General features: G+C 41.9%; 1 protein-coding gene across 3 annotated transcripts in view; it reads right to left on the bottom strand.

Moving 5' to 3' along the window:
* The window catches only part of magi3b (membrane associated guanylate kinase, WW and PDZ domain containing 3b), a 129,080-nt gene extending 102,329 nt beyond the window's left edge, over positions 1-26,751 (bottom strand). For all 3 annotated transcript variants that reach the window (XM_030091415.1, XM_030091416.1, XM_030091417.1), the window contains exon 1: positions 25,828-26,751. In XM_030091415.1, coding sequence (XP_029947275.1) covers positions 25,828-26,134 — 307 coding nt within the window. In that variant the 5' untranslated portion in view covers positions 26,135-26,751. The remainder of the gene's footprint in view (positions 1-25,827) is intronic.
* Between the last annotated feature and the right edge of the window lie 1,099 nt (positions 26,752-27,850).

The raw sequence follows: 27,850 nt of genomic DNA, 5'->3' as shown, positions 1-27,850 counted from the left end.
TTCTGCATTAAAGCCTTTCATGGGAGAAGCTCCCTTTTTTCAAGAGCCAAACTCAAAACACAATTCATCTCACACATACAACACAGGCACAGAGGATCTGTCAGTCCTGGCCTGGCGCTGTGCATATCAACATCTAACATCTCTCTGTGCAAGAGCACAAGTGTGTGGAATATCCTTTGTGTTTTCCCGCATTTAGAAACGACGAGCTTCAAAACCGCACGCATAAGAGGAAATCCTGATATATGCATTTATCGCAAAACTCAGCACTATTCAACAATAAAACGCTGAACAACAATTGCAGCCGTGCCCCAGTTATGAGCAGTGACTGTTGGGAACGCAGCTTTGAGGTAGGTAAGGAATTGGCATGGGAGAGGGGACCAGGGAAGGAAAAGGCAGACTACTTCAAAGACTGAGTGTGAGCCGGTGGCTCGAAGCACGCCGATTGTACGTGACGAGAAATCTGCAGCAGGATCTGAGCCGCCCGACAGAACAGATGGAGATGAGATTCTTTTTTTTCCTCTTTTTCCCCCCCCCATCAGTGAACAATATACATCAGATAATAATCAAACTGCAGAAAAAAAATCTTTACTGTGAAAAAAAGAACCTGATCAGACTATAATTTAAATTTAAGATAAGGAGAGAAATATATCATATTTGTATGCAACAAAGCAAGAACTACTGTTTTTGTTTTGTTTTTTTAAGGCACTGTGCCTACATGCTTCAAAAGAAATGTGTGCAAGTGGCGATTGAAAAAGTAACTGTTATCCACTCAAATAGATGGTTTGATTTTGGATCCACTCTGGAGTTGGTAAAATTCCCAGATTCATTAGACCGGCAGTAACTGATGTTTTTTGGCTATTTGTGGGCAGTGAATAACTGTGAGTGCACAGCTGACATATCAGCCAGTAATAATGAGTCCTCCTTCTCTGCACCCATCTGCTGTGTAGTGCCCCAAGGCTCCATATTAGGCCACGTGTTATTTTTCTTAGATGAGAATATTGTGAAGCTGTGGCCCCAGCTGAAACCTTCGTTAGTGAAACCAGAGGTGGCGTGGTGCTGCAGTGGTTAGTCCTCTAACAACTCACAGATGAGTTTGATTCTTGGACCGCGGTCTCTTCTGTGCATGTTCTCCGTGAGCCTGCTTTGGGCTTTCTTTGGGGATTCAAACTTCCTTATAATCCAAAAAAGACATGCTTGATACGACCATTAGCAGCCATTTCATAGGTGTGAGTACGAGTGTGTGCGATTCTCTGTTCGTCAGTGCTCACCCTGTGATGAATTCAGAGAAATTCATTCCTATGATTGACAATGTATTCTAATAGTTTGCACATTTGGGAGTTTAACTCCATCCTTGATTGGACCAAGGATCATAACTTTCTTATGTGTATCATTTCAACAGTATTACTGTTGTATTTTGTGAGAAGTTGATATACTAACAGTGAAGATTCAGCTCTGTTTCCTGTAGGGATAGTCTCATGGAGGCTGGGTTAGGCTCCGCCTACTTCGGATTAAGTCATTTTCTTTAGACAGATAATCAATTAGAACAATTACAAGAATCGATGTGTAGTCATTTGTGCTGTTGCTCATGGTCTCCATCAATATGGTTTCACTTTATTTGTCACACAAACACATTTCTTCTGTGTATTTAACACACGCTTCAGGAAATCGGCAGCCCAGGGACCAATTAGGGTTCAACTTGGCCAGGGACTTATAGTGACAACCTCTTTGCATGAGGATTTGAACCTGCAAACATTACTTGCTCCTCTAAACTCTAAGCCACCACACCTCTGGATCCCAATATCAATTTCTTGTAATTATCCAATTGTGTTTCTCTAATGTTGATATTCTGCATTTATCAGGACGCTTAAATATCTATAAATTATCTGCTGTTCTGATTCCCTCAGAGCTTTCTCCACCTTGCCAGCAGTGGTCACACCCACAGCAAAACCAGGGGACTTTTTTTTCCAGGTACTGACCTTTCCTTTTGGCAATCAAATCACAGGAGCCGTGCAGTCTTGCTTCCCCAACTGAGTAACATCAGGGGTTTGGCAAAAATCAATGTCACACCTTGAACTAGTTCAAAGTGCAGCAGCTTTCTTTTTTTTTCCCCTTCCTTTTTTTTTTTTTCTTTTTACTTATTCAAAGGAACCAGAAATTACATTATTTTGCAACCTTCTTCCCACTGATTACAATTCATTGTTAGAGATGTCTTCTTCAGCGCTTTGTAGCTGAGCACATTGCGGTAATGATGAAACGCTGCTGTCTTTCCAGCCTGGGAGCTTCCTCAGATCACTGGTGCGGCTCTTCTGGTTGTTCCTCAGACCCAGTTCAAGACCAAAAGGCACTGAGACTTTGTTCTTGGCATCTCAAAGCTTCGGAGCTCTCCGCCTGACGATCTGAGGCTCGAAAAGCCTCTAACATCTTCTAAATCGCTGCTTGTTTTAAATCACTACTGCTCAATGTTTCATGTTGGTTTCAGAGTTTCTTTTGATGTCAATAACATACTTTTTAATGTCTGTTAGTTCATTTTCTGGTTAGTTTAAGCTCACTTTATAGCTTAATCTGAGACACACACTGAAATTCACAAACCCGGCGCAGCAGTGATGACGCCGACTTAAAACTTGTTTGCTTTTTAAAACATCTTCTTAACATTGTTGTGAGAGTGCTGATATGAACCATGCTGATTTTCCCAACATTTTAAACAATAAATGGAACCCACTTTTGCACGAATCTGCCTTCATTGTCCACTTTAACACAGCAAGGTTTTGTGAAAATAAGACACAAAACTATGTTTACAGTCATTTCCTCTCAGGCCCAACTAGTTCACATGTTCTCTAAACAGCCAAACTGTGTCCGACTATCACTACGTGAGTGAGAGAGAGAGAGAGCCGCTGTAATGCTACTGACTACTGACCCGAGCACACACACTAGCAAACACACACACACAATGGAGTCATATTCATCTCTGTCGTCTATCAAGGGAACATCTAGCGCTTCCAGATGGAGGATCTCTCGGGCAAACACGTAAATATGAATGCACACTGTACGCACAGCATTATATAAGAACCGAGTTCCTTTTTTTAACTCCGACCCTGAATGTGAATCCCGATTCTGAATAGACGTATTCAGAAACAGCCGCACTCCGAGTTTTTTCATTGTGACCTATGATGATGATGATGGCAGTGATTATTAACATTAATAGAGGGAGAAAAAAAGAGGAAAGTATCAGTTTACCGACAGCTTCAACTATTTGAAAGCAATCTTTAGTGAGGCCTTAGTCACAGATATATAGTTCAATACATTAATTTAATGTCACCTTGTTTTTTTTCAACTTATTGGTAAAAACCTTGACTTTTTTTTTTAAAGTTGGAGGACTTCTCAACAACTTAATAAAGCTGGTTTTGCAGAACATGTAATTAGACTTATTCTGACAGCAGACTGATGTTAATTAAGGCAAATCTAACGGCTTTAAATGCCAACAAATTCTTTATTCTAAACGCTTGAATTAAAGCAATTCTATCATCCATTCCTTTTTTTTTAAGACAAACAGAAGATTTAAAAAGAGTTTCTGCTTTTAATTAATGATGAATTAAATAACAGCACAAAATAACCACAATGCTAAGAAATCATCTATTCAAATTACATTTAGTTTCCTCACACTGATTTTGCTTTTATGACAGTAATCCCCTTATTTAATCAAGTCATTTTCAGCTAAGGACTTCATTGATTATGGGGATTAAATTGTGGTGTTTTCACTTTCTTACTTCAACCACCATTAGCGTAACATGAAAACAAACGAGTGCTCAAATTTTGTAGAAGAAAGAAGAAGAAAAAAAAAAGACCTCTTGGTTTGAGAAACAAACATCCCTCAAAATCAACCGCGAGCGGCAGGCACCTCAGCTTTATGCTGCGTGAACAAGAGCGTTGCGCTCCAGTCCGGTTCTTCAGCAGACAATGAAGTATTTATCTCAACCCTCTCTTCCTGTCAGCTCCCAGGACACACGTGGGCATGTTCACACACACACACACACACACACACACACACACACACACACACACACACACACACACATACACACACACAGCTTTTGATTCCATCTCTGTAAGCACAATGCAAGCATGCATTAAGAGCTTTGAGTGGGGAGAAAAAAAAAAAGAAGAAGAAAAAAAGCTGTTTTCCTCTTTACAGGCAATGCTTGATCTACTTTTTGACCTCGGGGCAAGTGGTTCGACACAGACACATACCTTCATTCAGTTCCCTGTGGCAATGTGTGTGTATGTGTGTGTGTGCGTGCGCGTGTCTATGGGATCTCTTCAAGAAATTTTGTTGAAGTTGAATTTAAAGTTTGGAGAGATAGCAGATCAAATATTCACCGGAATACAACCGCACGCTCATGTGAGATTGTAAGACGCTCCCGATGAGTCGGTGAGTGTGGGAATAAAAGAGAGAGAAAGAAGAGCACAATACATGTGTGCAGAGTTTGTGTGCATCTGTGGAAGGGCCAGATGGGCAAAAGAGGAGAGCAGAGCCAAATAAAAAAAGGAAGATAGCAGAGAAAAGAGAAAAAAAGAAGAGGGGAAATGGGGAGAGAGGGCACTTGGAGCGGAAATGCTTCAGTGCCTCTGTGGCCTGCCACCTCATATCACGGAGCATCCACTGACAGATGAATGCAGGAGAGCCCAATAATAGAAATGCTTGGGAATAAACGTCCAGATAAAGGGGAGGAGCTCCTGTTTGCGAAGTGATGCGTAAGAATGGCAGGGGGTAGACAGAGGTCAGCCCTGACAGCGGCGAGCGCAGGGCGACCGAGTAAAAAAAAACCCTGACGTACCTCCATGAATTTGATTAACCCGCCGGCTCCGCAGATCGCGCTGCGGCGATGTTACCATAGAAACTTGAAACTTCATGTCTAAACTGAATAACTTTATGATGCATTATTTATGATGCATCACACAACATCGTCTGAAGGAAGGTCGGACAACATGTAAAGTGTTAAAACCATGTTGTGATAATAAAAATTATATATAATTGAATATAAACAGCATATCAAATGTCAAACATTTATGAATTTTTATTCATTTTTTTTCTCTTATGAAATGATGAAATGTCTTATGTTGTTTGGTTAAATGAAATATGAGACCTCAAGAATCCGTTGCCGGTCGTTACATCATGTTATTTATTTTGCTGTTTCAGTTTAACACTATTCGTGACTGAATGTCCCCAATTATCTTTAATAGTGATATTCTGAAAATGCACTGGTGTCGGGAATGCTCAGAAAGTCCGACATTGCAACTTCAATAAAACCTTTGTTTCAAGCATGGAAAAATAAACTTCCCAGAAAAAAAAACAAAACAAAAAAACTTTTCAATCAATCCAAAATAACTCATAAAAAATGAAAGACATTTCATTAAATTCTGATCCTGATAATATAGCGGCACAAGACACTTCATGAGGATGAATTAAAATGAGTGGTTTTTTCAATGTTTTTGACAGCACATTGGTTCTCCTATAGGGTGCTGTGTCAACAACCAAAGGCAATGTTTACATGAATCGTTATTCATCGCAGCTCATGCTGGGTATCCTTCACCTCCAGCCAACAAGTTATAGGTATTGTCTGAATCGGTCTCCGACTGGTACACACAGAAACCGATCTTAAAACAATTGCAATATCTGTAAGTTGGTTAAATTATGCCTTTTTTTTTTTTTTTTTTTTTTTTTTTTTTTACTGAAATTGGTTTTAAAGAAAAAGGAACAGAAGAAATACAGTATTTGTAGTGAATGAAGACTGGTGATCCTCACATTCATTACAGAGTTAATTTACACACTTACGACTTTTCTAAACCTGTGTTAAATTTAGCTTTTGCATATCCTGTCGGCAGCAGCAGTGATTTCTTCTTGGCAAAAGTTAGGCTTTCACATGATAAAAGACTGGATCTAACCCTCCACAGTAACTGTAAATTATTAATAGCTCATGTAAGTTTTCTAATGCCAGACTGTCTGAAATATATGTAGGACTGTGGTGTTCTAACCTATATGATCTCTTTCCATTCATAACTTATGTGTGAAAAAGTATCTCTGCCCATAAAGCAACTCTAATAAGTTGGTCTAATCTCTGCAATGTATAATTATAAAAACACCATCTGGAGCATGTGTAATAACTGGAGGAAGTAATCAACACATAGCAGGTACAATATCGTCAGAATGCAGAATAGTACTCCGCCTTTCACTTTTATTCTTCCTTCCCTCCTTTCATGTCTGATAAAACAGGTGGGGGGAAAAAAATTGTGCAGTGTAGAGAGCAGCAGGGTGCGGTTAGCATTTCAGGCTGAGCTTGCGTGAACTGAATGCAGGTAGAGGTAATAGGCTGCTTGGATTCTTCCTATGTCTGTGTAAAGCTATTATAATAGGCGTCAAAGTGAAAGGAGTGATAAGAGGGCATTGGCAGCTGCTGGAAAATGAAATCCAGCTCTATCACAGCTACAATTGCTTTTCAGACACAAACTGGAAGCCTCACAGTGTGAAATCCACTACCACCATATGACTGTAAAATTAGCTTCACAAATTCACATCCTGCTGAACGGACCCCTTCAAAAATATCAAAGTTATGTTGCTTTTGGATGCCATGTTGTTTAGGCGCTTCGGAATATGTCAACCGTTGAGGAGGATGACTGGAGAGGGATTTGCAGGTGAGTTCTGTCCACATAAAACTGGGGAAGATCGCTGGCGTGGCTGGGTGGATGTGAATACCGATGCCTTAATCATCCACTTTACAAACTGGGATGATTCAGCTCTCTCTGCACACAGCAGCAGGCTGGGCCTCACGGTGGCAGATGGTTCCTGTCCATACCTGCACTTCAGACACGGTGTGGAATTCAACCGCCACAACAATCAGTCACACATCAAAACCCAGTGTCTTCACCAAAACCCACAAACTCAATCATTCCAGAGAGGCGTTGTCTTAATAAATCAACCAGTGACTGCATGAATGCACCGTTAACACTGCGAGCGCATACATCAGCTGATGTGCGTCCTCTCAGCTGACATATTTAAATGTGCAGAAGTGTTCTCGCACATACGAACATTAGAATTGACAAATAACCCAAGGCTGTCTCTGTCCTGGATGTTTCAAGTTATGTGGAGCGTCAGGTTGGAGTTCACGTCCTGGAGGGGGGATGAAAAGTAATGTGATCATTCATCCATGCTCTGGTTGAAAAGGTGCTTTAATGTCCGACTTTAGATATTTCTCAAAGCGAATAAAATCCAAAGATATTCTGGAATATATTTAAAACCTTTACATAACAACGTCAATCAGGTAGAGGAGAGAAAAAAGTGCTTAATAAAAGCATAAACGTAGGAAGTGGTTGACACTGGGTTGTAAGGAAGTTAGATGGTGTGCCCCTTTTTTTATTATGAAGAATAAATCAGAATTTAAAAAAAAAAAAAGGATCATGTGAAAATATGCATTGTAAGTAGAGATAAAAATACTGTAGTTAGGAAGATACAAACTGAATTTCATTTTTACATTTTTAGGAGATTAATAAAGGTTCACTTTAGTTCTAAATGAAAAAGACATTAAAGGAAGTAAATACATTCCTATCCTCCATAAAATTCCTGGAAAGAAATGGGGGAAATATGTCTCAGCTGAACAGCTTGTGGAACTACTCTTCTGATATTTACTTTTGCGAAAAATATTTAAAAAGCTGACTTCTCCCCCGTGAACTTTTGTTGCCATTTGAAGCGGAGCTCGACTAATGAAGCCTTGTAGATGAATACAAAACAGATACCTTACATACAGAGCAGTTCTCCCCTCAGTTCCTTACCAGTTAGACCATGAAATTAATTAAATTAATAGCTTTTTTTTTTTCCTCCCCCTTTTAAAGGTCAGCGAAGTCATTAAATCAACACGCGTACATCTCTCCTGCGTTTGAGCGGCACATAAATAAAATGGTATCCGAGAGCAGCCCGAGATGTCTGAAGGTTCTACCGGTTCAGCTGGTTTTCGTCTGTCTGCCCGGGTGCAGCGGCGTGGATTCCTCGCACGTCACCGAGGTGTGTTCGGCCTGTTGACAGCGTGTGAGCCCTACCCTCCGCATCAGCCTGTCAAGCACTCATGTCGTGCTCGAGTCCCATAATCCTGAGCTCCTCTCCGGCCTGTCAATAAGCCTGTCACAGTGAGCAACGTCCCTGTCAGGAAAACCAATGTCTGGCTACTTGGCTGAATGGACACACGGGGAGACGGACGAAAAGATGGATAAGTGGATATATGTGTCTGTGCTCCCCTCTTAGGCCTCTTCAGTGCAACAGTAATCCAGTCTATTTACACAGATCAATTTTTCTTTCTTCGTCTGGAGAAACAAAATTGGTTCGGTGTGTGACGGGTACTCAGGCATATTGGGTGAGCGAGCTTGTCAAATGGACTCTTTTCCTGAATTGTATTGTTCTTTCAATCTTGCGCCCTTTTACTCTAATACAACCTCAAATAAAAAAAAAAAATTTAACCGTAAAGGTCCTTCCAGGACATCTGACTTGAAAATGCGGAAATATTTATCTGCAATATTCAACTGAAATGGGATTTTTATCAAAACAGAAATTGGATTTTTCTTTATTTCTACTTGCAAATCCCTTCAGAAGTAAAAATGTTTTGTTTGTGAGGGAGTTTTTGGTGCTTCCGAAGTGCAAAACGAAATGGGCCGTGGTTGAAAATTAGAACACGGATGTGCACTTTGAGGTGGACATTTGCAACTCCTGACAGACTCAACAAACAAGCTGCACATCTTAAGCGAGCAGCACACTTCTGTAATTAATTTTGCAGTGGCAGACAACAATGCTGTAATTTTAAGCACATTTATGAGAACATTGCGATCTGACAATAGACAGCAGGGTTCTTCAAACAAACACTGCAGCTGTTTCAAGTAGCAGAGGAACAATCCAAGCTTCCCATCTTGTTTTTTTTTTTTTTTTTTTTTTTTGTTAATTAGATATCATACAAAGTGTAAAATAGAGAAAAGAGTCTGCAATTCATCATTCACAAGCATGCAAGACTCAATTTTTTTAATTTATTAACACACAAAACTGTATTCGCATAACTAATTCTATGGAGCAATGAAAACGACTGCGACCAACAAACAAAGGATGGGTATGAACACTCGTTTCACAATACTGGAGCTAAGCTTGAAATAATTTTCATCATCCATATTTTAAATTAACTTTCAGAAGCATCACATGAGTCCTCTCAGAGGAAACCTTTCCTTTTTATTATGAACTGTTTAAATGTCACCTTGCAGACAGCTACAATCATATAAGAGAGATGGTAAAATTAATACTGTTAATGTCAGATTCTAGTTTCTATGTTCAAAAATAAAAACCCCAATCTTCCTACACAGGTGGATGATGGACAGTCGATTTACATTATGCAAACTTGAGGACTTCAAAAGATCCAATCGAGCCGTTTTGAATGCATGTGTGTTTGCGTGTGTGAGTGCGATTGTGTTCCAGCACATGAGAGTCTTTTCTGATTTATTCGTAGGTACATTCCTGGGCGGGTGGATGCCAGTGGCAGGCCTGCTCAGCCAGGTATAAAAACCACCATCCAGACAGAGCCGGGCTCGAGGTCAGGGTCCGCCATGTCAAAACACAAACCGGCTCAGTCTGTAATGAATCAGAGGGCAGATCATGATGCCACACTGCATCATCTGGCCTAAGGCGCCGTAGCATAATCCCAAATAACAGCATTAAAAAAAAATTCTTGATTTTTTTTTTTTTCCCCCCCCAAAGTGCTGCATAATGACTTTAGCTCTCAAAACAAAAACATAAAGCTGGATGAGGAAAAAATAAACAGCAATACAAGTGGCCATAAAAACACACACATCGGCTCGAGAAAAGTCAACCAATTAACTGTGCCACAAAATCAATAATCCAGGAATGATCCCAAAAAATACTTTTTTTTTGTAAGTTTTTTTTTTTTTTTTTTTCCCCAGTAGTAGTGGAAGAGACTCTTGTCTCACAACAAGACAACCTTCCTGTGATCTTAAGGTCTTCGTCTGTTGAATCTGTGCCGTCTCCTCGTGTGTTCTGCTTATTCTCCTTCACAAATCCAAAGACGTGTTTTTCAGTTCGCTCAGTGCTGATCAGCTCCTCGTGAATGTGAATATCTGTTTCTCTGTCACGGCCCTCTGAGGGACCTTCAACCTGTTCAGCTCAGATCAACTTCAGGTGGAGAGGATGGATGATTTTTTTTTTTCCAAGTTGTAGTCTATAAATGAACAAGAGCGAGGATGGGTTTCAAGTCTGTCGCCTTGAAATTATTTAGAGAAAATAATGTCACAGTTAAAAGTTTTTGTCACACATTTCATAAGAGAAATAAAAATGACAAAATAAGCTTAAAAAAGTACAATAGTTGCACTTTTCATGCACTACAGATCATGGCTATCAAACTCTTTTTAGCTGATCTTGAAGGGCAGCTCTAAAGGTTCATTACGCTGTAGTGCATGGGCTAAACAGAAATACTAAATTCAAAATAGAAATGCTTTATTCACTTTAGGGGGAAGTTGTTTGTACTTGGTGCAAAATGCTGTGAAATGTTCCAAAAGCAGAGTCTTCCAAATGTGCAAAGTGTTTTACAGCCTTCATGCATGTTTTTAGAAATTCACACCCACAGAATGGCTTTGATGCTAATGCTAATTCGCTAGCGGTCAGATCGTTTTCATTGCTGCTTCAGCGATCTCTCATCTCCGTGCTGCGTTGGTCTGTTACTACCGCTCATCCAGTGAATGAATCAGAAACAACAGCGATTTCAGTTTAAAAATCCTACTTCATGCCTTCTTTGTAACTCAGAAACCCTCCAGCTGGCCAGTTTTGGCCCGTGGATCAATGTTAGACACCTCTGCTGTAAGCTGATTAATCACGAATTACACGTTTAAAGAAAATGAGTTTGGATCTCCAAATAAAAGAAGCGGCTCTGCGAGAAAACTTCCTGACAAACATGCCTGTGCAGCACAACAGGCCTCGACTTGTACGGATGAGGTGAGGTCAAACAAAGAGAAGAGACAGAGCGGGAGTTGGCGGATCTGTATCAAATTTTCAGAGGTATAACCGCAGTTTGTGACGCACCACTGACGGCGCACATGAAATTGCAGACACAGGCTAAAGCGCATCGGAGCAGAGAACGGCAAGAGAGAGTTTGATTGTTAAATTTTATTGTCCACTTCGCAACCCAGACAGGATAAAAGCTTGTCAAGTAGCACTTGCTCATATGAGTGCACAGACATGTTTTAATTTAGAGGCCGGCCATGCTGACATGTATTGTCCTCGCTCACTAAAAGCACACACTCGACTGGCATTTTATATTTAGTGCAAAACGCGGCTATATTATCTGGGGTTTGTTTGAAATGCAGGTGAATCAAAGAAGTTGTTTTCCAGTGTGAAAAGCAAATCTTCAAAGCTCTCCCATATTGTAAGCACACAAAGAGAAAGCAGCAGCAGCCTGGTGTCAACCTGGATTTTAATTGATGGCTGTCTCTTTTATTCTCTACAGAGGAAACTTTTTCAAAGGCTTCGTCGAGGCAAACTTCTGTGTTGCTTGCTTTAATGTTGACTTTAGAAACAAGAGCACTGTAGGTTTTTGAAAACCCTGTTTTACCTAATTACCAGAATCCGCCTTCATTGGATTAAATCATTCAGATGTCAAACTTTGTTTATCTTTGAGCCTCAAGAAGCAGTTTTCAGGAATCGCAAATACCTGAGTCACCATTGTGCCTTGCATGTTAGCGCCGGTCTACTTTCCTGGACATTGCGCAGGCTTAGTCACTGCTATATCATTATTTATAAAAGCCACTTTTGGAAAAGCTTTCTTCATATTTATGAGCCTAAATTAGTCAGAAATATAGAGCTTAGGCTAGTCTGAGTCCTATGAGTCATTGATGCTGACAGTCGTTAAAGCTTAAACACAACAAGAAGGCTTTCACTGTCCTCATGTTGGGAAACAGCCTTGACGATCACATTTAGGGAAGAATAGATTGATGTCGGGCTTTTAATGCCACTGCATGCCGCAGCTCTCTGTGGAATGCTATACAACTGAAACACGGTTTATATCTGAAGCTAAATATTTTGGGTGGTACAGTGTGTGTTGCAGTCATTTAACCATCTTTTGTACCGACTTCATCCAGTGCACCGTTATGGGGTTCTGAACCCAATCCCAACACGCTCACACACTGACACCAAAAGGCAAATTAAAGCCACAAAAAAAAACAAAAACAAAAACATATTTTGGGACTGTGGTAGAAACCCATGCAAATTCAGGCAGAGTATGCAAATTCCACACAGAAAGAGCCTCAAAGCTCAACAAACCACAGAGAGAGGGAAAAACACAACACCACTGTACCGTGCCGGTGATGGAGTACCTCTGTTTGTGTTCTCTCTCCAAGCACGCATGGATGCTCCAGCTTTCTCCATTAACCAATGACAAGCTTGTTAGTTTAACCGATAAATCTCAACTGCTTGTGCTCATCTGTGCCTGTGTGTGGTTGTCTGTCTCTGTGTTGGCACCGTGATGGATTGGAGACACATCCAGGGTGCAGAGTGAAGTTCACAAAAAGTCTTTAGGTATTGGCACCAAATCCTCCACAACCGCGGTCTGAAGACACCAGGTACATAAAGTATGATGAAGCTTCTATGTGCAGTTTCAGTAAGCTTATCCAGCCTTTCATTCTTTTCGTGCAGTTTCAGAAACAGTTTTTCGAGCCAGTAGGCATACTCGTCTTCCCATCTCACCTGTTCGTCTTGATTTTATTGGTCGTATTTCCTTCACTGCCACTGCTCTTCACCAGTTCATCTAATCCAGATAGTGTTTTTCATCTTGTCTTTTTATGGGTACTTTGCCTTGGCTCATCCTGGTGTACTTTTACTTTGCCTTTGTGCTCATGGATCCTTTTTTTTTTTTCAGAAAATTGTGACAGTCATCATAATGAACTAATACAAAATGAAAGCCTTATACATAAGAAATGAATCACAGCATTTTAAATAGACTACAGGGATTTGACCTCAGCCCTAAAAACTGCAATCAGAGAGGAAGAAAAATCTGTTTTATCCTATTAAGGGATAAAAACGTATAAATTTCCCTTTTTTTATGAACTGCTGCAGAAGAAGCTTAGATACTGAGAAAAACGCTTTGCTGCAAAATGTTACAATGAAAAAAATGCAAGGAAAAACATAAAAAAAAAAAAAAACAGTTTTGATAGACTCATAACACTCAATCACACTTAATCAACGGTAAAACTGAGGGGAAATGGGCCGGCTCACTGCAAGACTGTCAGTCATAATTACCATCAATGCAAAGTAATCAAACATCGCCAGCAGCAGCATGAAAAGGCAAACAGCAAAGACACCGTCCGCACGATCCACCAAGAAAGCAATAAAACAGCCAGCTACCGGCCTCATGACGACTGATATTTTCAAGCACACACTCAGCACCGACTGAACAAAGACAAGACATCAGATGACATTAGGCATATTAGTGTGTGCAGTATATATTTTGAACTTGATTTGATTTGAAGTGCAGCAGTAATTCCGAGCATCTCTACTCTCGAGGGAATGAACCCCCGAGGGGGGGAAAAGCTGCAGTCCTAAGATGTCAACAGCAGGACAGGCTTTGAGCATAACTATGAGTCCTAAACTAAAAAAAGCTGTCCTCCTGACACACATATACTGTTAGCTGTGTTATGAAATGCTGCAAAAGCAGGAATAGTAAGAGCGAGAGTTGCAGTAGAATGAGCAAATACAGAGTAAACATGCAGGCGGCATTTTCTTACCTTATAAACACATAGTCTTGTTGAAGAGGCCGTCTTATTTATCTATCTCATTATGCAAAGTGTGAATACAGCAGCACACAGTTCAAAAGACAACCATTTATTGTGAGTACTGTGTTTCAAACAATCATGATAGACATGACTGATAGCTCACATTTATGTTTAGCACATTACATTTGTGATTAAAAGAGATAAGTTACAGGGAAGCTGACAATGCTGTTGGGGTAACTGGAATCACTTCCATTTTAGGACAAATAAAGTATCATCCTCATAAATTTTCTCTCGCTTGTGCATTTCTCTATAAGTTTTTCTCATTCACGTCTGACAGCGCTCCTCCAGCACCAGCTGCTGCCACTCATCCTCGGTTCTTACGTCTATAAACTGTTTTGAAGTCATATTTTTGACAGGAGGTTGCTGGAATGAGTGAAAAACATAATGAAATTGATGTTAATCAGCACAAGCCAATTTGCATCTTGATTTGGTGGAGTTAATCAACACTGAGACGCGTGCTATACGCGACCCCGCGTGAGCATATGCTAACCTTCATGTTTCGCCCTGTATGGTGAGAGTGAGAACATTAAGTGCCGTGTAATGTTCCCAAGAACACTGAATATGCAAGGTGACACTCTTGGGTGGAAAATGTAGATTTTTTTTTTTTAAGACAGTATTTTATCTTCTGTACATAATTAGGAGTCACAGGGTGCTGGAGAACAACACAGCCTGCATCTCACCAAAGGCAATGAATGCACTGGTTTACACTGAGAGTCACATTACATACAAACCCACACAGAAGATGGGTACACATATTTATACCTAAAGGCAATTTGGGGTCACCAAACTGAGAAAACCAACTGCTATATTTCAGTAAGCCTCATTAACTTTATCAGGATCGAGATCATTGCAAACAGCAAAAGATGAGCAGGATTTGATGATGTGATGTGAAGAATTTATTGGGGCGTGCAAAAATCAAATGCTCCTAACTGTCCTTGTGGGAGTTGCTGCTTGGGACATGTAAATACTGTCACGTCTTGCTCTTCCTGAACATCACAACTGTATATTACACAACAGCGTTAACCGCAGCTGTTAACAACCAGGGCTCGTCCATCTGTCTCCTCCCTGATGCCCGCCCTTCATCAGTTGGGACGACTGTGTGAAGCCGTCTGTAATCAGATTAGGCAGCGACTGGGTAACTGGGCCTCTGCATCCACCTATCGTCCCATCCCACTGTGAGCAACATCTGTGTCATGCGGAGAACCATGTGCATGCTGCGAAAGAGACAGATTAATTCTATCGATGTGTGCGCGCGAGTGTGTGTGTGTTCTATCTATATTGTGGATACCTAATATGAGTACCTGTATCTATTTGCACTCATATTATGGGACTTATTTGAAATGCAAAGATAATAAGCATGTAACATGAATCATTAGTGTTTACAAAAATGAAGGTATAGCTACATCTGAGTTTAAATCTGCAAGAAATGCATAAGTCAAAAAGAAATGTATGCCGTCTCTTTTGCATTTCCTTATCCATTTTGTTGCTTCGTCTTTTTAGGTTCTACTGATTTTGTTCAATCAATGTCACCAGATGGTATAAAAACAAAATGCACGCCCTAAAGGGAGCATAAGTACTGCAGATTTGTATTTATAATGCATTAGTAGGTCCTGTTATGTCTTGTATTTTCCCCAAGATGTGACATAACTGAAATATCCCTCAAAGAAAACACACCCAGAAACATTTCAATCAAGCTTTGTGTTTGTGTTTTTCTAAAAAAGCACTGGTATAGTCTGAGAAGTGGGCAAACAATGATTTAGAAAACTGAATTTCACATTCAGATGGCTCTAAGAGTGAAGTGAATTTAACTACGACTCTCTCTATGATGTAAAGTAATGCTTATACTTGAGAAATACAAAGTGGGGCAAGCGAGGAAATATTCACAAGCAGAGCAATATGTAAAGTTAAGAATGCATAAAAAAATGTTTTTCTGCATTGCCACAGCACTTTTATAATACCGTCCTCAGTGATCTATTTTTGATGCAGTCATCACAACATTAAACAGGGGCAATAATAAATTATTTGCGATGATAACCAAATGTGACGACATCTAATAGAAGTGGTGGTATCAACAGTGCTACGACAAGCAAGGTCTTAAATAAGACATTCAATTCTTGTAATTTCAATTGGATAAAGGGCAAATTTCATCAGATACATATCTTTTTTTGTCCTGCCTGAGAAGAGAAGAGAAGAGAAGAGAAGAGAAGAGAAGAGAAGAGAAGAGGAGAAGAGAAGAGAAGAGAAGAGAAGAGAAGAGAAGAGAAGAGAAGAGAAGTTAACTCGGGTCAGCACATTTAATGCCATGTGTCATTGTATCTTTACTGAATCAAAATCTACGCAGTCTAATCTAATATCCTCCCTTTCTGAAGTGGTATCTTGCAGAGACCGCAACCGAAGTCAAAGTCGTGCAGAATGCACTTAGATTATCTCCCTCTTGACAGAGCGGCACAAGCGAGGGCACATCCTGACGATTAGGAGGCGCCGAGATAACCCTGAGACGCCCGCGCTGTGCGGCCTCAGGAAGCCCACATGTACGCTCCTCACCTGGTAAAGGGCTCTCGAGCCACTCGGATCCCGGCCGCCACGGCCTGGCCTGCTCCATCCTGTTTCAGCCCTAATGTCTCATTGGCATTCAGTCACACGCCTGCAGCAAGCGGCGAATGGAAAGCTTGGCACTAGCTCACCGCTATTAAGATTCTACAAAGCCAGCCGTTCCCCTGCCGCCACAAGCACACAGCGAATCACACAGCCAAGGAATAATAAAAGAGCTGGGGGAAGGATGAGCCTAACAGCTGGGCCAGCCAGTCACACAGCCAAGACACAGACAGGAAAAGGATTTGGGTCTCAAAATTGAAAACTCTGCTATTCATAAAGTTTATGAGGGTAACAGCTTGGTTTGCCACTCCGGCTTCAGTATGTACTTGGAGTGGCTAAATCGGTGTAAGCACATAATCGCGCTGGCCTGAGTCTCCCCCTCCATCCCACCTTCTGTCATCTGCAAAACCATACCGTGACCACTTCGTGATGAACCATATTACTGGCAAGCCTCCCATCACAGGCCGAGGAGATAGCGCCCCGCCGGCCCGTCACCCCCGCCTGTTTGTATGTGCCTATCAACATCCCCCCAGAATCCTAAGCTGCTTACTAATCACCCTCTGAAAGAGCAGACTAATTCAGATGTCAAGGCCCATTACCTATGAGCTGTCTAGGGGTGACCTGAGCCCCTATCTTGCAGCGATAAACACCAGTCGGAGGATAATGCACATCTGGAAGGTGGGAAGTGACACGCTGGCCAAGGCTGCAATCGCAGAAAGTGGCAGGGGAAGGAAGGCGGGGTGGCGCACAGCCGACTACTGCATGTAGCAGTCATTGCTGCATAAAGATAACGTCCTTCACGTGCGGGGTCAGTCAGCCTCCGTATGGCCGCTGCGCCTCCAGGAGAGTAAACAGGCCTCTCGCCCCTCACCGTGAAGTGACTCTTCACCAGCCTTCTTCTCCAATCTCCAATCAGACACTGAGATGAGGCTCATCCACAAGATGACCCAAGCCACAATCATCCATCCTTTTATGTCCCCCCCCTCTCCACCTCCACACCCAGCCCAGATGCAGGCTCACATTCACAGGATGTGACTGATGCTGTCAGAGAATAGGAAGGCGCATTTTCAGATTGCAACCATGTCACACAAAATCATACTTGGGAGGATTTGGAGCTCCTGGTAGGATCACATTTTCACAGTTAGATATAGGTTTCTGTGAACTCTGAGAGATGAAATGATACCTTTATTTGTAGACTATTTTATGTGCTACCAGGTCATGATAGGCTTCTTGCCATTTTTTTTTTCAATAAAAAATAACTAGTACATAGAAAAAAGACATTTTAAATATATATACTGAATGACAGATTTGTGTTATGTGTAGAAAATACAGCTCGCAGTCAGTGTTGGTCAGTTGGTACAGAGAAAAGCAGTCTCAACAAAATAGGCTGAAGGAATAGTCAGTAATGAGGGCAAATAGAATGCAGGTCAAAGGAAAAATAACCACTTTTGGTGCCCATTATTCCTCGTCTACTCAGTCAGCAGTGAAATCCACCTACCCACTCTCATTCAATAACTGTGCTGCTATTAGAGCAAAAAAAAAACATACAACAAAAAATGTAACAAATGGTTCCATAACCTCCTAATAAATACGTATTTATGGGCCAGGATTAGAATTAGTCATTATATCACAGTATGAGCGCAAACAGGCATTTAAGACAACAATGGAGTCTCTAATTGGAACGAGGACTGAAGGCACAGATGAAGTGAAATCCCCCAGAACCTCCCACTGATTAAAAAATATATGCATTTCCCACTGACTGTACATACTGTAAACACCTGAATGCTTTTCGTATGCTTTCTGGCTTTATGGCCAGAAAGCTACTGCAGAAAATTCAATTAGAGAGATCATTCTTTAACGCTAAGATGTAAGTCTGCATAATAGGCTTTTTCTACGCAGCATATTCTGTGTGGGGAGCTTGTGGTATTTTGTGTACTTCCTCTCACTATCTCCTGTATTTCTGTCCTTCAAACACATAAACACAAACTAAAACTTGAACCCGTTGCTCATTAAACACTGCCCCCGATGACCTGCGCTCTCTGCTGCCTCTGCTGTATTATGCTTGTTGTATGGCATTGTTTTCCCTTTATTTGACACTAAAAACTGAGACTTTTGTTGGTGATCTTGGAACAAACATCATGGAGGATTTATTCTAATGTAATGAAACACAAATAGATTGGAAAACATCAGCATGCAAAGTTTTACCTCATGCAAGTCTCTGTTTTTGGCCGATCATCGATCAGTATAGCAAAATACTGTATTATTATGTACTGTAATGATACAGTATGGAGACCAGGGTTTGATCCAGGCATCAAAGCCTGTGTCAGTGGCGTTCACATCTACCTATCCTTGATTTAAGAAACACTCTCAAACAAATTTGAGGCATAACCCATCACCCTATCAAACCTTTTAAGACCTTTTGTGTTGTGTTTGATACTAGTTATATTCAGAGTGTAACATTTTGACACAGTAACACAGTGGTTAAGTGGTTAGCAATGACACTGAGAATAAGAATAATTCTACTACTGTCAATCTTAGTTAATACAAGCCAGAGCTTTCAGATCTCTACACACACTCTGTTTTCTTCACCGAAAAGGCAATCGTCATGAATCACTCCATTATTTGAAAATGTGCAGGTCCACCTCTAATCAATCTCATCACACATGCCGCTGATGTTGAGACTGTAGCAGATGCTGATTAAAGTGGGAGTAATGAATGAGGGCTGTGACGTGCGAGTCCTGCTGGACTTTATCACTGTATTCCACCTCTTTACTGTGATTCTACCGACATGCACAGCAATATAGAGTATTCAGCTTTAGTATAAATGAATTATTGAGGACTTGGAGTAGGGGCGGCAGCAACTTTACGCTCGTCTGTTTTGTAGTACGCCGCCCCCTCCCGTCATCCCCCGCCAACCACCCCCTCCCCCTCCCCCTCCCTCAAACACACTGCAAAGCATGAGCGAGTAGCTCTCAGCTCTGATGTGATGGGATGCTGGCAGCGCTGTAGCATAACAGGGAAACCGATGCAAAAATGCACTGATGGAGCTGTAATACTTTTTCTTTTTGGAAGGAAAAAAAAAACTGGCATGTTGAAGCATCATATTTTATGTTTATGTATCTTGTATAAAGCACACAACTAGGAAAAAAAACATTTTTCTGCATTTGCTTTTCATTTCTGAATTATGTTACCATTTGTGTTGCCTTCACATCTAAAAAAAATCTAATGGAATTTCTTCATTTTCTACATTTAAAAGCTGCTGGATTCTTTCTTTTTATCAGACATATCAAAAGTTTTTTTTTTTTTTTTTTTTAGAGACGTTTCATTTCATTGACTTTATTTGTACATCAAATGGTGAATGCAACTGTCTTACAGGTAAAGGCAAAAATCTAAATGTAAACAATTACATGTTAAGGTGGTGACATGATGACGGTTAGCTTAGGATTAAAAGTTAATGTAAAGGTTAGGCGAGTGGTGGTTATGGAAACAGAAAGTGGCCACTGCTATTTGAAAGGAAAATCACTGTAATCAATGTCCTTTGGAGTTATGAATCATATTTTCTCCTGCAGCTCCCTATACAAGCATGTGTGTGTGTATTTCATATATAAAAAGAGAGCGAGAGAGAAAGAAAGAAGGACAGAGAGGTAAGAAAGCATCACTTCACTGCAGGGCTGACAGCTGCCTCGGGCTCATACGGGAGATGTTTGATGAGAGTCACAGAGGACAAACAAGCTGTACATCAACAAAATGCTTTGTAGGGTGATATAGTGAAAGGCCAAACCGATACAAAAAGCATGAGGTGGTTATATAGAAAAGACAGGAAAATAGACATATCTGTCCGCTCACCTAGTATTTTTTCTGGAATCACTGAATGATCAAGTTTTAAGACTTCAGAGTTTATGGGTACAATAAGGAACCGAAAGCCTCGTTTTAAATTTACAATGCATGAAAATCATCACAATCTTTATGAGGTTTTAGAGGATTGAAATCAACCTTGCCACATGATATCACTCAGATTCGACGTGTGCGAGGAAAGGAAGTGCAGAGAGAGCAATGGAAGTTATTAAGACCTTAATGAGATGAGGTTAGGAGGTTGAGAATATCCGGTGATGGAGCGATACTCCTGCTAATCATCACACTCGGATGCTGGGGCGACTGTCCCGCATTTACTGCATGACGGTCGTGCTCAAGTGCTCCGAAGCAGCACGAACTGAACACTTATTGGCTGATGAGTGCGGGGATGTGTCCACACCCAAACGCCAGCAGCAGAATGGGACGGCTGGAGTGTTTTCTGACGTGCTCCCACTCTGACTGATAGAGATTAAGTAATAAAACTGTCAGGGGGCATGGGAGCGAGCTTCAAAGCGATCGCTTCCAACCTTCGCTGTTTAATTCACCAGTGAAACCATCATTAAATGAGCCGAAATAACACCACATCAAAAGCACCCGCCGCATCCCAAACCTACGTCCATCCATCTTCTGTCCCGCTTCATCCCATTCATGATGGCAGGGAGTCAAGACCAGCTGACTGTGGGTGAAGGTCGGGCACACCCTGGACAGGGCGGCGGTCCATCACAGTACACACACACACACAACATTCACACCTGTGGGCAACTTACAGTGACCCATGCAGGCACATGAATAACAAGCAAACTAACAGGAGATATGCTCGCTGTCTCACAATGCGTTGATCTGAAGCAGATGTCAAAACTGTTTAAATTTTAGCAGATGCACTCTTTTCACATTCTGGATTCAACCTAATGACGGAATTCTTGACTGCCAATTAACGCATAACTATGTTACCTGTATTTGAAATGACACTCACTTAGAATTGAGCCTGCTGCACCTGGCCTCATCACAAGAGGCAGCACAATTATTCATGAGTGAATCTGCTGATAACAAGCAAACTTGTGCTACTTATATACACAACGCAAACGTGTGCTTCGTTCCTTATATGTTCCATATCAATCGACCTACTCCTGCACATTTGATCCCGTCTCCCATAGAGCAATCAGCCGCTCTGGTAAACGTGATTTGATTGAAAATTGCAGCTTCAAAAGAAGCATACCAGAGGAGTACAAATCCATCACCATGACAGCTGAGCGACGTCACCCACTGCCGCCTAAAGTGCAGAGACATATGGCTGCCTTCAGACAAGTGGACGTTGAAATGGGATCGTTTCATCCAGTTTCTAACATATAAGCCTTCTTTTGTTGGCGATTACGTCTCTCAGCTTTTGTAATGTTTAGCATGAGGTTGATTTGTGCGAGTCCAGCTGAGAGTGAACGTTCTTTGTGTTTCGACGACTCAACGTCCAAAATAACATCCACAATGTGAGCAGATATGGCATTTAGTTTGATGATTACAGTTTCTTTGAAAGGATTTTTTTTAACACTATCCTCAAAGGGACGATAGTGGGAGAAACAAAATAGAAGAAGAAAATGCCATTGAATAAACTAAAACTCTGCAGTGTGCTTACAAAATAACAGTGCAAGCATACCTGCTGGTAATGGTGCTTTGCAGGTTTTCACTGGAGCTGTGGTGCTTTAATAAATGCAACAGCAGGCTGATGCAAGATTCTCTTTATATTTCATGTAGTCGTCCTGTTGAGGGTTTGCCAGGGTTCATCTTCTCTCTTTCATGCTACCTGCATTTTGAATTATTAATGACAGCAACATGAATTCACCACCTCATAGGGTTTATTGTAAGCACTGTAATCACATAAATTATGCAACTACTCCTACAATCAGACCTTTCATATTTGTGGTATGGCTTCTGCAGAAAATACTTGAAAGACAATTTTTTTTTCAACGAACGGATCAAACAAAGCAATTACAAATCACCAGAACTAAAAGTAGCTCCATAAACGTCAGTCAATAATCCAATGCCAGATCAGCAGGATCAGTACTGAAGCCTAAACGGATCTCAGCGAGACAGAAACACAGAGGTTTAATCTACATAAAGGAAGCATATCTGTAATCACATTCACTACTCTCACCGCAAAGAAAGTTTAATCAGCTTTAGATGACTCTGTTACGACCTCAGTGGAAGGAGAGCAGCATGCGTCAACCGCTTCATTCAACTGACTGTCAGAAACATCTGTGAGGTACGAGTGGATGTCTGGGGTTATTTGACCAGGCTCGCCGGGTTGCCGTATTCCCACTCTCGCTCTTCAATCCCCATTTGTTTTGCAGCCGACTGCAAATCTCTTCGCAGTGACAAAGCAACGCCTGTCAAGAGGATGATTCCATTGAGAGGCACTTTCTGATATGAGAGGTGCATTAATGTGATTAACCCACACTCACTATTGCCGTTTGATACAGAGGCTTAGAGGCTCATGTCAGCCTGCATTCTTCTCTATTGGCATGATCAGCAGGTAATGGAAAATGCGCTGCTGTGTAAGCAGGAGCGTCGAAACTGTGATCGAGAGCAGGCAACAAATTGTTATCAATAGCAGAATTAGTCGAGCTCTGTAAAAACTCAATTATGTGATTTGACTTGAAAATTAAAACACAATTAAGAGCAAAATGAGCCTCCGAAACTTAGCAGCTTACGGGATGAGATGAATTATGTTGCTCTGCATGCTTAATATGGTTTCATTATCACAGAAACAATTATACAATATTAAAATCAATAAAGGTAAAATAACCATAATCTCGTTAGTCACACACTCAGGCATGTTTGAATATTCCACTTGATTACCACTTCGTTTAAACATACCTGCAATCTGGTGATTGCTGCAAGATTTTGCAACTATTTTTAAAATCATCGCACCATCTCTTACCCCGAGAGACACAGGAGGGAGCTTGTTTACATGCATTTCATACATTCACACGGATAATATTAGCCCGAAAGACAAGACGCTCATTGCGCTGCGTACCCACTGTGCACTGCAATATGAAATTATTCATTTGATGTCGGAATCATCATCCTTTTGGCTCCATATAAATGGATACATGTTGTTCGTATGTTTGGATTGTGCTCCGACTGAAGCTGCAAACATATAGGAGGCACTGGAAGAAAATATCTGTGCGGCAGGAAAGGAATTCTGAGTTTCCATTCATGACGCTTTTCATCAGGCAGCTTTTCCCGATGCTTAGCTGGGGGTACAGGCAGAAATAGATTTCAGTACTGAGCTTTTAATAGAGCCATCTCGCAGCTTAATCAAAGTTCCCAGGGAAATAAGAGCATCCACATCATGGCATATTGCGAATTCCTGGCAAAGGCTTAGTACGGATTTCTTCAACTAAGAGTAGTAAAGGAGGTGTGGGAATGTGCATGTATGAGAATGAGACTCTTGGCAGTCCCTTGAGAATTTATGTTTCAACAGAAGCTATAGAAAACTAGGTGAAGTGCTGTGTGCAACTCTTTCATTCCAATCAATAGCTGAGTCAGATAATAGCCCCCATAGAGACTAGCATCTCGCTTTCCATCCCTCTGCCTTTGCCTCAAACCCCCCTGTCTGCCTTTGCATCTCATCACTCTCTCCATCTTCCTCAGCGACTTCGCCCCAGCTGTCAGCAGCAGCACAGCAGCGGGAGAGGCCCACCAGCTCCACAGGGCAAGGCGGGCGCAGCACACAAGAGGATATTGGGAAAAGCGCAGCGCAACATCTGGTGGGGCCCAGGGAGTCTGTCCGCTGCTGCTGGCCGCCATTATGTCATCGCGGCGTCCCGGGCTTCCTGGTAACAGCTGATCCTCTAGGCCCACTGCCTCCATCAGAGTGAAGAAAATCCACTCACTAACTCAATTATGCAAGAGGTGTGAATTAAACATGAGGCTACCGCACAGGAATGTATACACACGGCGCAATCGCGCACACATGCACAAACACGTAATCATACAATACAACAACTCCGCCTGTACGCTGATGCCAGGGGGAATTTGTGAGATTTTTTTTTTTTTTTTTTTTTTTTTTCGCAAACAGAATATTGAAGAGCATGTGATTGAATGAGAACATGGGCATGTAGGTCAGACGGGTAAAGATGACAGTGAGGAAATGTGTGATGAGATTTTTGCCATTTTTTGCCACCTATTACTTCTCTGTGAGCTTTAAAGAGCAAAAACAGAATCGCGTGGGAGTCAAGCCTGGAGCCAAAGGCAAAGCTGATTCTCTCTCTCTCTCTCTCTTTCTCATTCCCCTTCTCTCGCTCTGTCTCTTTCTCTCTCCATCCCTTTTATTAATCATCCTTGGTTAGTGGGGCAGGGAGCATGGTGTTAGGAGCTCAGGGAAGTGCAGGATAGGACCATAAACTACACACACTGTCATGTGCATACAAACTAACAAGCAACAGACTCATAAATCTTGGCAAACATTTTTTTTCTTTAAGTCTCTTGATTGCTTACAAAACATATGAAAATAAAGCAATAGGATATAAAAAATGGTGCAGAGGCTCTCGGGAATGACAGCACTCACCTGTAACCAAACATACTGTAAGTACACATGTGCGCACACACACTCACACACACGCACAGGCGATCTTCAGGGATTGGGGCCTGAGGTACGGGGACTCAGCTGCTGCTGATGTAACCGTCTGAGCAGTCTCAGTTGTTGCTTAGACATTCCCACTCCAGTATAGAGTCAATTGTAAGGCCAACTCTTCTTTTCACACGCATCTGAAAACATTAAATCTTTCCACCAGCGCCACTAAAATCCCACTTAAGGACACTAATGTTGTGCCAGAGCAGCAGAGGCAACACCAAACCATCACTGATATTGAACATAGTGTTGGGACATTGACGTCGGCATCCTTGGAGAGCTGGATAGTGAAAAGAAACACAATGGAATACAATACAGCAGCCACCTTGGCTTCTGTGGCCGACCGGTAGGAGAATAGCCCGAACAATGGAGGACATAATTAGGCCTTATTTCTATGCATGTAAGTGCACTTAGCTAGGAGGGCTGCAACTGGGCAGTAAGCCATTATTCCCATTATCACCGCAAGATCTCCCTGGAAAAGCAGAGAGTGAATTGGCCAGATGTTATGGTGCAGAGGTGGTTTACATGAGAGGTGTGTGATTTTCTTGAAGGAGTTCAGAGGTACAAGGACCCAGTTACACTCATTTGATTGACCTTTGGGTTGTGATAAATCTCTCTCAGCATGTACATGGACGTGTATAGGCTACATCATAAGTGAGGAGATAAGAAAAGGGGTTTTGTAATCACGCAGACGTGCAGCAGATTTTTGAGTTGTGTACAGGAGAAGCGTTTCACGCTGATCACAGACTGAACCCCCTGCTGAGCAGCTATATAACCTGTGCGCTATCATCAGGGTTGTTGTGTTTCGTTGGCTCGTATCTAAAGATTCATCTCCCAAACAGACAGAGCTCAGGTGACAGCAGCAGGGATGGGAACAGAGAGCGCACATCAGGACGCACCTGGTTTGACGGTCTTCAAGCGGATCGGCTCCCGAAAGTGGCGTATGACAGCCAGGGTGTCGCGGTTTGTAAGTCCACTGACCGGCGTCCCGTTCACCTCGAGCAGCACGTCCCCGTAGTAGGGGAGCTTCCCGACGTGGCACACCAGCACGTCCAGTTTCATCTGGCCCAGGTAGGGGAACTGTCCCAGCTCTGCTCCCCCGAGGACCTCCACCACGGAGCCAAAGTCCCCCAGGTTCCCCCATGACACGGCGCACTCCACCACTTTACTGGACCAGTGTTTCTTCTTCTTCAGTGTTCTGGACATTTTGATCCTCTTTTCCACCGACTGGCTGATCTAAACGGTCGGAGTCGCCTCGGCTCGCTGTTGTTAAATGAGCGTGAAGTGGCGCGGCCTAATAAACCCTCCTGAGTTGCTCTCCCGACCTGCTGGGGATTTCATCTTCTTGACATTTATGAGGCTGTTTTTCACCCGTGAATCAGCCGCTGATGTCTGTCATGTCACGGGTCTATGCTCTGCTGTGCGCACAGTTGCCTTGGCTGCGATATTCCCGAGCACTCCCTGTGCGTAAAAACAGAAGAGTTTATTATGAGGAGGGAAAAATATCTATAAGGAGACAATCAAGATTTGATATTCTTCATCCCCACTCTGGAAACCGCGTCCACGGTTCTCTTCGTGTCCGGAGAAGCTTTCCAACGCGAAGTAGTCAAAACAAAATGTAAACAGAGGATCTTGTACTCACTCGGCGGCGGATCGTGGAGTCACTGTCGCTGAAATGTAGTGCGTCAACGAGAAATCCCTCATACCTGTGGCCAGGCTAAGAATAGACGGGCGGCGGCGGTACATGCAGCTGAGATCCAGTCCGCAACCACTGACCTGAGAGACATCTGCGAGCGTTCGCCTGCTACAGGTCTGAACACACCTGGCACCGCCAAGAGAGATGTTGCCAAGCTCCGAAACGCCCCTTTTACGCTCAGAGGCAGCGGCGGCAGCAGCGGCGGCGGTGTTTTCCAGACGCTCCTGCTGGCTCCATCCTCCGGTGTGTTGTGGTATTAAATACATTGTCACTCCAACAATGTTTGCTCCAGCATATTGACATCTTATCAATCTGCGGGAAGCTTCTTGCCAGTCACCAATCCTTTTCAAAAGCTGTTTGGTTTTGTTTCTTTACTCATATCTTAAACAAGGTGCGCTGAAAACGCACAAAGCGCATAAACAATGTAATATAAGAGTTAGTTTAAACAAATGAAACCAAATTAGGACTCTGCATTTTGCAAGAGGTGTTCTTGACCGAGGAAATTCGGGTGACCAAAATTAATGTCTACACAGCGCCACCTACTGATTGAATGAAGGGACGTCGAGCAAGTGAACGCACCACTCCCTTCATTCCGGAGGCGCTCAGTCACACTTCAACACCTGCACTGATCAGTAGCATCCTGATAAAAGATGCATATTCAGAATAGATTTGAACTCCCAGCTTGTTTTGTTTTTTTTTGTTTGTCTGTTGGTTTGTTTTGGGAGGGCGTTTACACCGTGGATGTTTTCCTTCATGTTTGTTGTATGAATTATGTTGTTTCTGCATGTCCCGGGAGAATAGTAAAGACTGGCACATTCATTTAACCCAAAAGTTCTTAAAAAGTGTAACAATAATTCTAATAATAATGATGAATGGGGTTATGGCGATATTTGGTAACGTTCTTATTACTTTTGAATTGACTTAATGACACGTCAAAACAAATGTCAAATACTGTGAAAGATTTTTAAAAACATCTGATTCATACTCATCACTTGAAAATAAGAGAAAAAAAAAAGTCCTGTGTCGGGATTTCATGTTTTAATCGCTTTCAGAACTCATTTGTGAATAAACTTTGAAGGTATCCTCCAATAATACCTAAACGGATGTTAACATTTCCAATTTTTTTAAATATTTCACTAAATGCTTATTGAAGGCTCTTGATATTTATCATTATCCTCTGAATCAGTTGGAAGCTGTTTATGCTGCTCTGTCAAACAGAAAATTAA

This window comes from Salarias fasciatus, chromosome 5 (genome assembly GCF_902148845.1).
Source record: "Salarias fasciatus chromosome 5, fSalaFa1.1, whole genome shotgun sequence".
In the NCBI taxonomy this organism is placed as follows: Eukaryota; Metazoa; Chordata; class Actinopteri; order Blenniiformes; family Blenniidae; genus Salarias; species Salarias fasciatus.
This window is presented reverse-complemented; position numbering and strand designations above follow the sequence as displayed.